Genomic DNA, 11,528 nt, shown 5'->3' with positions numbered 1-11,528 from the left:
GACAGGTTTCTCTGAACAGCCCCCTGCTACCTCCCCCACCCTCCCCCTTCCACACAACCCCCCTGCCCCCACTCCTTCCCGGATGGCGAGGTCCCCCACACACCAATATCTGAGCGGCAGCATGAGGCGACTAAAGGATTTCATTTGGCAGAAATGTTACCCTTCCTACCCAGGGTGCAGGTTGGGGAAGTTGTGAAGATGGCGTGGCCTCCACCCTTTGCCCTCTCACCTGATCAAACAGCTCACTCAACTCCAAACTCCCCTCCCTGGCACGGACGGGGAGAGACATTAAATTCTCTCCCCTCCCAGCCCCACTGCGTTCTGAATTTCCCCTCTGGGGTCACTCAGTGCTGAGGGAATGCTGCACTGCCACATGAACTGTCTCTTTAGATCAGACATGAGGGGGTTTGGTGTGGGAGAGTGTGAACATTCTCCGAGCTGCCATTGTTCTGCTGCTATTGACCTGTCAGAGTGGCTGGAGTTTGCGTTGCTCTGTTCACCATCTTACATTGAGAGCAACGCCCAAGAAATTCTCAACTCAGAACAAAATCCAGTGGGTATGTTTGGGATTCTGATTAAATTCCCAAAGCACCATTCAAAGAATTTCCTCGCTGATGATCTTTTCCCCATCAAGGGTTGCTGTCACCAGTGACTCACTCAGTGGTGCTCTCTTGTCTATGAATCATCAGGTTGTGGGTCCAAGTTCTAATTGACAACACTTTCAAATACTTAACTGACAGGAACACACTTTGGGGGTGTTTTGAGGTTGTTAAACGTGTTTTAACCTGAGGGGAAATAGGAGACAGAGTGGAGGTACATTACAGGGGCTGGGAAGTGGGGGAGGGGGGTGATGCACAGCCAAATGTAGACTAAGATGGGTCTGTACTCGTTGGAGTTTAGAAGGATGAGGGGGGATCTTACAGAGACGTATAAGATAATGAAGGGGATGGATAGGGTAGAGGTAGAGAGATTCTTCCCGCTTAGAAAGGACAGCAGGACTAGAGGGCACAGCCTCAAGATAAGGGGGGGGCCGTTTAGAACAGAGTTGAGGAGGAACTTCTTCACTCAAAGGGTGGTGAATCTCTGGAATTCTCTGCCCGTTGAAGTGGTGGAGGCTACCTCGCTGAATATATTTAAGTCACGGGTAGATAGGTTTCTGATAGACAGGGGAATTAAGAGTTAGGGGAGAAAGCGGGAAAGTGGAACTGATCCACTTCAGATTAGCCATGGTCTTATTGAATGGCGGGGCAGGCTCGAAGGGCTAGACGGCCTACTCCTGCTCCTATTTCTTATGTTCTAAACCAAGTCGGTCTGGAAGGCAGAGTGAAGGGAATATAGTGAGGCTGGATTCCATTGTTTTAAGTTGCAAAGAGTTTTATGGTTAAAGCAGATGAACGGAGGTTGTTGATTAACACATGGGAGTGTGATGTTTTTACCATCGCAGAGACATGGTTAATAGGGAGAGAGAACCGGCAGCTCAATATTCTGAATGTTCAGGCAAGGTCAGGGAGCAGGTGGGTGTAAAAGAGGGGGTGGCATCGCAATATTGATCAAGGAATCAGTTACTGCACTGAGGAGCGATGATATCTTAGCAGCCTCCTCAGTTGAGGCCACGTAGATGGAACATTAAAAGAACATTGTTGCTGGGACTGTACCAAAGCCCCCTCCCCACTCCCGTCCCCCCAGACAGGGAGACAGATATGTAGACAAATCTCAGACAAGTGTAAAAATAAGAAGGTCAGTGATTTCAACTTCCCCAATCTTAACTGGGATGGTCAAAGTGTGAAAGGCGCAGACGCTACGAAAACGGATGAATGGGCGCCGCTCGATAATCACCAGGCAGGAATGTCCCCTTCCAGTCGGGGATCATTTCAGCGGTCACGGGCATTCAGCCTCATCGGGTAAGCGTCCTCCAAGGCGGCCTTCAAGACACACGATGACGCAGAGTCGCTGAGCAGAAACTAATAACCAAGTTTCACACACGAGGATGGCCTCAACCGGGATCTTGGGTTCACGTCACACTATCTGTAACCCCGACAACTTGTTTGGGTCTCACTGACTGTCCTGGGCTAGAGGCAATTCACATCTCTTTAACCTGTACTTAACCCTCTCTCCACTCGCATTGTAAAGACTCGATTACCTGTTAAGACTCGCACTCCAACCATTATCTTGCAATTGTGTCTGTACATGCCCTGTTTGTCAACCCAACTCTCCACTCACCTGATGAAGGAGCAGAGCGCCGAAAGCTCGTGCTACCGAATAAACCTGTTGGACTTTAACTTGGTGCTGTGAGATTTTTTTACAGTGCCCACCCCAGTCCAACGCCGGCATCTCCACATTATCGGAATATAGTGGAAGAAGAATCTGAATATTTCTGAGGGGCCTACTCTTGCTCATGACTTGTATGTCTGTATGTTCAAAGGGCCAACCCAAATATGATGGCCAAATGGCCTCCTCTAATGCACTGAGATTCTTTGATTCGAAGATCTGTCTTATTCAGCTGTTTTTGCAAGAATCAAAGAGTCTTAGAGGTTTACAGCATGGAAACAGGCCCTTCGGCCCAACTTGTCCATGCTGCCCTTGTTTTAAACCCCTAAGCTAATCCCAATTGCCCGCATTTGGCCCATATCCCTCTATACCCATTGTACGCGTGTAACTATCTAAATGCTTTCTGAAAGATAACATTGTACCTGCTTCCACTACTACCTCTGGCAGCTTGTTCCAGACACTCACCACCCTCTGTGTGTGAAAAAATTGTCCCTCGATCATCATCGAATCACAGCTCTCTGCAATCGGGCATAAATCTGCCACGGATGCAGTCAGGATAGATGTGGGGCTGGAGCAATGAGCAGGAGTGCACGCTGACTCCCTGGAACCTCACTCAGAGACACTCAACCAAGAGAAAAACAAAATGGCCTCAACTGAGGGAAATGGAAATGGAGTCTCCCTCCTCCCAGGGCCCAGGAACCAAACGGTGCCGCAGGCTCCGTGTCACCAAGTGGGGGACTGATCAGCAGCAACAATCTCAACCAAACACTGCACCGGAAGGCTTCCCGAGACACTGAATGACTAGATCTCTCCGGAACGTTCCACTGCGTGGGAGCACGCCCCAGAGGGTCACGTGCACTGTTAGGCTAATTGGAGGGTAGCGCACGTCTCCTGGGGCCGAACCCGGGTTGGTTAGGAGTGTCTCTGCGTCAGTCTCTGTAGCTAGCTGCGTCCCTCTCATAAATTGTTTATCCGCTTGGTGGGACCCTGTTTTTGGAGATACTACACTTTGGGCTTCTGTCTCTGAGGGACTCTCTATCATGGGGTGTCCACTCGGACCGCGCCCCGCCAGCTGGAACCACTTCACCCAGCGGGGTTGCTGAGATATTCGAGCTGTTACTGACTCCCTTTGCAGAGTGGTGAGTATGGAAATGGGCAATTAGGAGGTAGCTCCCAGGCAGATTGCTCACCCTGCCAATGAGTGTGGGTTCGGATTCTCTTGCCCTCTCTCTCTCCCCGTCGCGGGGGGCCCCCGAGTACATCTTTCCCGGTGTGTCGCTCCCATTTGATGGTCATGTTTTCTCCCCCCACAGGCTGCAGTCTCCCTCTGCTCCCCTGTCACCCTGGAAAGTGCACATCAGGGTCATAAAGAGTGCTTTTGGTACACTGGCCTTTATAAATCAAAGTATTGAGTATGAGAGTTGGAATGTTATGGTGAGGTTGTATAAGACACTGGTGAGGCCAAATTTAGAGTATTGTGCGCAGTTTTGGTCACTTAATTACAGGAAGGATATTAAAAAGATTGAAAGAGTGCAGAGAAGGTTCACAAGGATGTTGCTGGGACTTGAGAAACTGAGTTACAGAGAGAGATTGAATAGGTTAGGACTTTATTCCCTGGAGCGTAGAAGAATGAGGGGAGATTTGATCGAGGTGTATAAGATTTTGATGAGTATAGATAGAGTGAATGCAAGCAGGCTTTTTCCACTGAGGCTAGGGGAGAAAAAAACCAGAGAGCATGGGTTAAGGGTGAAAGGAGAAAAGTTTAAAGGGAATATTAGGGGGGATTCTTCACACAGAGAGTGGTGGGAGTGTGGAATGAGCTGCCAGATAAATGCGGGCTCACTTTTAACATTTAAGAAAAACTTGGACGGGTTCATGGATGAGAGGGGTGTGGAGGGATATGGTCCAAGTGCAGGTCAGTGGGACTAGGCAGAAAAATGGTTCAGCACAGACAAGAAGGGCCAAAAGGCCTGTTTCTGAGCTGGAATTTTCTATGGTTCTAAAATAATTGGATTGCTTAGGGAGAATGTTCTCCTGTCTGGGTAGCTGAGGAAAGTTTGGGATTATTGGGGGAATGGACAGGTCCGAGGAACCCTGCCCAAACCGCCTTGGGGCAGCCAGCTGGTTGGCCGAATTTCTTGATTATTTTCCCGAGGTTGCAATGCTGTAGGCTGATAAAAATACACCACGGAAATAACACTGCCTTTCTGTCATCACTCACAACGTTTGCTACATTTCCAGACAAGAACTCTGGAGATATGGGCGTTGCTGCAAATGTGGCTTTTGTTGGCAACTGCGAGCTGGCTTGGGTACAGAAGAGGGAAGCTAAGAAAAGACTGGCATTATGTAGATAGGCAGAGCGGGTAAGGCCAGCAGCTCACCGCAGAGTGTTAATCAACCAATAGCTTTTGTTCGCACTATGGCAACTTGTCAGTGAATTCCACAGATTTCAAAGCCCAGGACTACGCACCGGGGGACACAGTCAAGCCTGTGGCAGCTGACACAGAGGTACAATGGGAGGGAGGTTGCTGTCTAAAACCTTTCAACCACAATTGAACCAAGAGGGGGCAGACTGAATGACTCACTGAGTGCATACAGTGAATATTACATCTCTCTCAGTTGTACTGAAGGTTGTTCTATACAGACAACCTTTAACTATTTTAACGCCATTTGTAAGGACCATTGTTAAATATCTGTAAAGTTTCTTTGGCTGTACTGAAGTAACCCAGAGTGTGCAAAGTGCCTGAATATTATCGTACTTTGTGCGATGGCCATTTTGGAATGTTCCTGCAGATTTCTTATTAAAAAAGTACATTTTTTGAAAAAATAAAGGTTCACCCAGGACGAGGCTTAGCCCATTGCACCTCAGGCTTGCTGACACCTGCAATGTCTCCAAATGCGGGATTTCTCTTTTATTCATTCGTGGACATGGGCGTTGCTGGCTGGGCCAGCATTTATTGCCCATCCCCAGTTGCCCTTGGAAGGCATTTGAGAGTCAACCGCATTGCTGTGGCTCTGGAGTCACATGTAGGCCAGACCGGGTAAGGATGGCAGATTTCCTTCCCTAAAGGACATTGGTGAACCAGATGGGTTTTTCCGACAATGGTTTCATGGAATCAGTAGATCCTTAATTCCAGATGTTTTTTATTGAATTCAAATTTCACCATCTGTCTTGGCAGGATTTGAACCTGGGTCCCCAGAACATTAGTTGAGTTTCTGGATTAATAGTCTAGTGATAATGCCACTAGACCATCACCTCCCCACACTCAACTACAAAATGTGTTGCAGCAAGGGGACTGCGTTCACACTCTCCTCTACTTTGCAAATAAATAATAAAATGTTAAAAAAAATCTTGTCAATGACTTGTTCTTGGCCTTTTGGCTAAGATCCAGCCCAAGATGGGGTGCAGCGCCTTATCTTGGCAGCTTGGATCTTGTTGGTCACTCTTGTTGGGACCATGAACTGGACGCAGTCGGGATTTGAATGTGGTTTTTGGAGCAAGGAAAGGAGGCGGATTCGGATCTGTCCAGTCCATCCTGAACACCGGCTTTGGAACTTCAAGGGTGGAGTAAAAAAGTTTTTTAAAACCTTGTCAATGAATGGGCAAATGGAGACTCTGTGTGAATGGACTACAGGGGACAAACCCTTCCGGAACATGTGGGGACATGGGCTGAATGCGGCTCTCCCTATCCCCAGTGAATATGAAAGTTATGTTAGAATGCAAAGATTTACTATTTGAGAACCCCATATACCCTCTCCTCCCCATATATTCCCATATACCCCCCTCCTCCCTGTACATTCCCATATACCCCCCTCCTCCCTGTACATTCCCATATACCCCCCTCCTCCCTGTACATTCCCATATACCCCTCTCCTCCCTTATATTCCCATATACCCCCCTCCTCCCTGTACATTCCCATATACCCCTCTCCTCCCTTATATTCCCATATACCCCTCTCCTCCCTTATACTCCCATATACCCCTCTCCTCCCCATATATTCCCATATACCCCCCTCCTCCCTGTACATTCCCATATACCCCTCTCCTCCCTTATATTCCCATATACCCCTCTCCTCCCTTATATTCCCATATACCCCTCTCCTCCCTTATATTCCCATATACCCCCCTCCTCCCTGTACATTCCCATATACCCCTCTCCTCCCTGTACATTCCCATATACCCCTCTCCTCCCTTATATTCCCATATACCCCTCTCCTCCCTTATATTCCCATATACCCCTCTCCTCCCTGTACATTCCCATATACCCCTCTCCTCCCCATATATTCCCATATACCCCCCTCCTCCCTGTACATTCCCATATACCCCTCTCCTCCCTTATATTCCCATATACCCCTCTCCTCCCTTATATTCCCATATACCCCTCTCCTCCCTGTACATTCCCATATACCCCCCTCCTCCCTGTACATTCCCATATACCCCTCTCCTCCCTTATATTCCCATATACCCCTCTCCTCCCTTATATTCCCATATACCCCTCTCCTCCCTGTACATTCCCATATACCCCTCTCCTCCCTTATATTCCCATATACCGCTCTCCTCCCTTATATTCCCATATACCCCTCTCCTCCCTGTATGTTCCCATATACCCCTCTCCTCCCTGTATGTTCCCATATACCCCTCTCCTCCCTGTATGTTCCCATATACCCCTCTCCTTCCTGTATATTCCCATATACCCTCTCCTCTCTGTTCAGTCCCATATATCCCTCTCCGCCTTGTATATTCCCACATACCCCTTTTCTCCCTATATATTCCCATATACCCCGCTCTTCCCTGTATATTCCCATACACCCTTTTCTCTCTGTATGTTTCCACATACCCCTTTCTTCCCTGTATATTCCCATAAACCCCCTCCTCTCTGTTTAGTCCCATATACCCCTCTCCTCCTTGTATATTCCCATATACCCCTCTCCCCCCCCCACTCCCTTCTCCCCCATATAGTCCCATATACCCCTCTCCCCCCTGTTCAGTCCCATGTACCATACCGCTCCCTGTGCTGTCCTGCTAGGTACAGAAGAAAGCTCCCGTTACTCCAGGGTGATAACTGTCCAGTATTGTACACTAATAATTCAATAAACAAACAATAAACGGTTCCATCACCAGTTTTTTCTTCCTGGGTTCTACTTATCCCATATTTCCACGGGATATTCCGTGCAGTGAGCTGGGAGTCTCCTCTCCGTGCTGTTCCCTACCACGGCCACAAGATGGAGAAGGAGTCACAGGATTTCCCCAACAGGGAGATTGGCCGTTTGCACAAAACTCGATTCTTCTGTTCCGTGGATTATTGTTCAGGAAGCATCAGCCTCCTCTCCCCACCCCCTCACCCGCCACCCTCACTGTTTCCCCCATCCCCTGCTCCCACCCCACCCTCCCTTCTCACCGTCCCAGCCCCCTGGCACTGCCCCTCGATTCCACGAAGAACCCGCCCCTGGTTTGGGGTGTCCCTGGTTTTGTTTTCTCACGGGCGGTCACACTGTTTGAAACTGTCCCACCAAACACTCTCCCAATCGGCCTGCCTTAGACAACCGCTGGCTAACTGGCTCTGTATCGGGGCTGAGATGCTTTTAGTTTCGTTTGACAGACACAGTGTCTTCTGGGTGTGAAAAACAGCAGTGGTGGAAGGGATGTGGGGGGGAACATAGTGAGTGAGGGGGGACGGGGGAATATTGGGAGGGGCAGCGCGGGAGTCCTGCGAGCTTCTGAAAATCCAGTGCAGCCAGGGGACTGGAGTTAGGTGTAACGAGGCAACAATACTGGCTCAGTGAAGCTAGGGAACTGCAAAAGAGTTGGATTAAGCCAGTAATTAGAGGCAGTAGTGTAGGATTATGCAAAATGCAATCTCAGGAGAAGAGATTGAGCCCCTGGGAGGGGAGGTGTGGTTGAGGGGAGGTGATGTCGAGGCCAGCAGTCACTGAGGCACTCCCAAGGCAAAATGATGACTAAGAGAATTCAAAGTAAAGAGCTGACATCCCTCAAGAGGGAGACAGAACTTTAATGAGATTTTGTGGCTCACCATGGTCACTGATGTCTGGGTGCGCTGCTGAGAAATTGTGGGATCTGAATTGGTCACATCTGCATTTAATGTGCCACGTAAGGGCCTGTACTGCGCTGTAATGTTCTACATAGTGTGTGCCTGTCAGTTCACGTTTACCTCATGTTAATTCTGAAAGTTAGAGTATAAGGTAGGCATTGTTTTACAGTTTTGACTTTGTAAAGTTTGCTTTGCTTGTTTAAGACTGTGGCTTTATTCTCCAAGTGGGTAACCGCGATTTCAAACATTGTCTAACTTCACACAACATGTTCCTGGTCCCACGTCAGATCGTAATGAAGGGGCTGGCAGGGTTCGAACGCGCCTGTGAACCCTGCTCTGAGAATTCCTGCTCAATCATGTGGATTGTAGTTATTTGGGAAGAGGGGCTCTCCCGATTAGGAATGGGGAACAATTCCGGCCAAGCCAGCGGTACTCACTTTCCATGAATTTACGGAGACTTTCTGGCCTCCCCCACCCTGTGGTTCTGGTGGTGGGAGACAATGCACGGCTGGCTGGTGATGGGGGTTCCTCTTGTCCTGCTGCCGTCAATGGGATTTCCCGCTGAACCCCACCCCACGCAGCCAGGAAACCCGCCACGGGGAGGTGAGCTGTCGGCGGGACTGGAAAATCCTGCTGGCGAGTCCGGCTGGAAAATTCCGGCTAAAATATTTGAATAAACTTACTGTGTCCCGGGGCTTCGGGGCCAGTGAGGAGGCAGGGAACCGGGGTGCAAGAAGGGCACAGCAGGGAGGCAGTGAAGGGGCAGAGAGTGGGCAGCAAGCAGGCACGGCTGGTGGGGAGGCAGTCAAGTGTGTACCTGGGTAACTTTCTCGGTGACGTTCTGGGTTCTCTCCTTCACTTTGCTGGGGGCGATGATTTCAATCTCGGTCGGGGAAGGCGTAAGGATAACGTCAGGGTTAAAATCCACAAAGTTGAGGGTGATTTGAGGGATCTTGCTGATGGTTCGATACTTCATCAAATCTGAGTCCGACGTGGAGTTTAACAGATATGGCTTCAGATTCTTCGAACCGCCTGGAAAAAACGGAGGTTATTAAAACCGGACAACACCCAGAGAGAGAGAAACAGAGAGCAGCACCCAGAGAGAGAGAGAGAGCGAGAGAGAGCATCCAGAGAGAGAGAGAGGGAGAGCAGCACCCAGAGAGAGAGAGAGAGAGAGCACCCAGAGAGAGAGAGAGCGAGAGAGAGAGCATCCAGAGAGAGAGAGAGAGAGGGAGAGCACCCAGAGAGAGAGAGAGCGAGAGAGAGAGCATCCAGAGAGAGAGAGAGGGAGAGCAGCACCCAGAGAGAGAGAGAGAGAGAGCACCCAGAGAGAGAGAGAGAGAGCATCCAGAGAGAGAGAGGGAGAGAGCACCCAGAGAGAGAGAGAGACAGAGCACCCAGAGAGAGAGAGAGCGAGAGAGAGCATCCAGAGAGAGAGAGAGGGAGAGAGCACCCAGAGAGAGAGAGAGACAGAGCACCCAGAGAGAGAGAGAGAGAGAGCACCCAGAGAGAGAGAGAGAGAGAGCATCCAGAGAGAGAGAGGGAGAGAGCACCCAGAGAGAGAGAGAGACAGAGCACCCAGAGAGAGAGAGAGCGAGAGAGAGCATCCAGAGAGAGAGAGAGGGAGAGAGCACCCAGAGAGAGAGAGAGACAGAGCACCCAGAGAGAGAGAGAGCGAGAGAGAGCATCCAGAGAGAGAGAGAGAGAGAGAGCACCCAGAGAGAGAGAGAGAGGGAGAGAGCAGCACCCAGAGAGATAGAGAGAGAGAGAGAGCACCCAGAGAGAGAGAGAGAGGGAGAGAGCAGCACCCAGAGAGATAGAGAGAGAGAGAGCACCCAGAGAGAGAGAGAGAGAGGGAGAGAGCAGCACCGATAACCCGACTGTTATTCTGTAACTGACTTTACATCCATCAGTGTTGATCCAGATACTGCACAGGGTTAGATACAGAGTAAAGCTCCCTCTACACTGTTCCCCATCAAACATTCCCAGGATGGGTACAGCACAGGGTTAGATACAGAGTAAAGCTCCCTCTACACTGTCCCCATCAAACATTCCCAGGACAGGTACAGCACGGGGTTAGATACAGAGTAAAGCTCCCTTTACACTGTCCCCATCAAACATTCCCAGGACAGGTACAGCACGGGGTTAGATACAGAATAAAGCTCCCTCTACACTGTCCCCATCAAACACTCCCAGGACAGGTACAGCACAGGGTTAGATACAGAGTAAAGCTCCCTCTACACTGTCCCCCATCAAACACCAGGACAGGTACAGCACAGGGTTAGATACAGAATAAAGCTCCCTCTACACTGTCCCCATCAAACACTCCCAGGACAGGTACAGCACAGGGTTAGATACAGAGTAAAGCTCCCTCTACACTGTCCCCCATCAAACACTCCCAGGACAGATACAGCATGAGATTAGATACAGAGTAAAATTCCAAAATTTCCAAATCTCCAAGATCCCTTGACCCTCAATCCCACTGAATTCCTCCCCGTTACATCTGTGTGATTATTTCCCTCTGGGTGTATTTACCAGTCTGAGTCTATTTCACCACTTTGTCCTGAGCCCAAGAGGAAGCTGGAAGACCAACCTCATTCCCTATTGAGTCCATGTGGACAGGGGCTGGAGAGGCCTTCAGTCCCATCATTGTGGATTTAAACAGCATCCCAGTGAGATATTTATAAATGAACTAATCTTCATCACCATTTGATTTGAAATACGCTTAATCTTTCAAACTCTATCAATAGGGTTTAGTAATTCCAATCGCACCTGAACTTATTCTTTTCTCCCTGAATTTCGTCTCAAATTTACTCCTCATCAGCTCAATGTTATCGACTGAAGACGCTCGTCTGATGCTGTGGAAACTGTCCTGGGATTGGACGTGTGTCAGCTTTGTGTTGGTGTAGCGGAGATCAGGGTCCAGGCGGCCCTCTTCCTGGCTGGGAGACGGATGGCCCACGGGATCAGGGACAGTCTGAACGTCGGGTTTATTGCTCAGTTCGATCAGGGCTTCTCTCTCGCCGGCCTCTGGCTGGACGCAGTTCTCACTCAAAGGGCCTCGGAAATCCTTCATCGCCAACGAGTCACCGTCTGACTGGTCATCGATCGCAGCGTCGGAACCCTCCTTGGCCAGAGACTGCTGGCTCAAGGTCATCGTGCGAAGAGATGGAAGCTTCAGCTTAAAACTCCTCCCTCGACCTGGAGAGAG

General features: G+C 49.6%; 1 protein-coding gene across 1 annotated transcript in view; it reads right to left on the bottom strand.

The window, feature by feature from the left end:
- Positions 1 to 9,134: 9,134 nt before the first annotated feature.
- The window catches only part of LOC145340240 (voltage-gated inwardly rectifying potassium channel KCNH6-like), a gene marked incomplete at its 3' end in the record, with an annotated part of 43,291 nt that continues 40,897 nt past the window's right edge, over positions 9,135 to 11,528 (bottom strand). Inside the window, exons 3-4 of the mRNA XM_080184686.1 lie at positions 11,090 to 11,518; positions 9,135 to 9,349 (exon numbers count right to left, since the gene is read on the bottom strand). Of these exons, the coding sequence (XP_080040812.1) occupies positions 9,135 to 9,349; positions 11,090 to 11,518 (644 nt within the window). The remainder of the gene's footprint in view (positions 9,350 to 11,089; positions 11,519 to 11,528) is intronic.

Source organism: Carcharhinus amblyrhynchos, unplaced genomic scaffold (assembly GCF_965287045.1).
Source record: "Carcharhinus amblyrhynchos unplaced genomic scaffold, sCarAmb.v2.hapA scaffold_866, whole genome shotgun sequence".
NCBI lineage: Eukaryota > Metazoa > Chordata > Chondrichthyes > Carcharhiniformes > Carcharhinidae > Carcharhinus > Carcharhinus amblyrhynchos.
The sequence above is the reverse complement of the archived record's forward strand: the minus strand, read 5'-3'. Positions and strand labels throughout refer to the sequence as shown.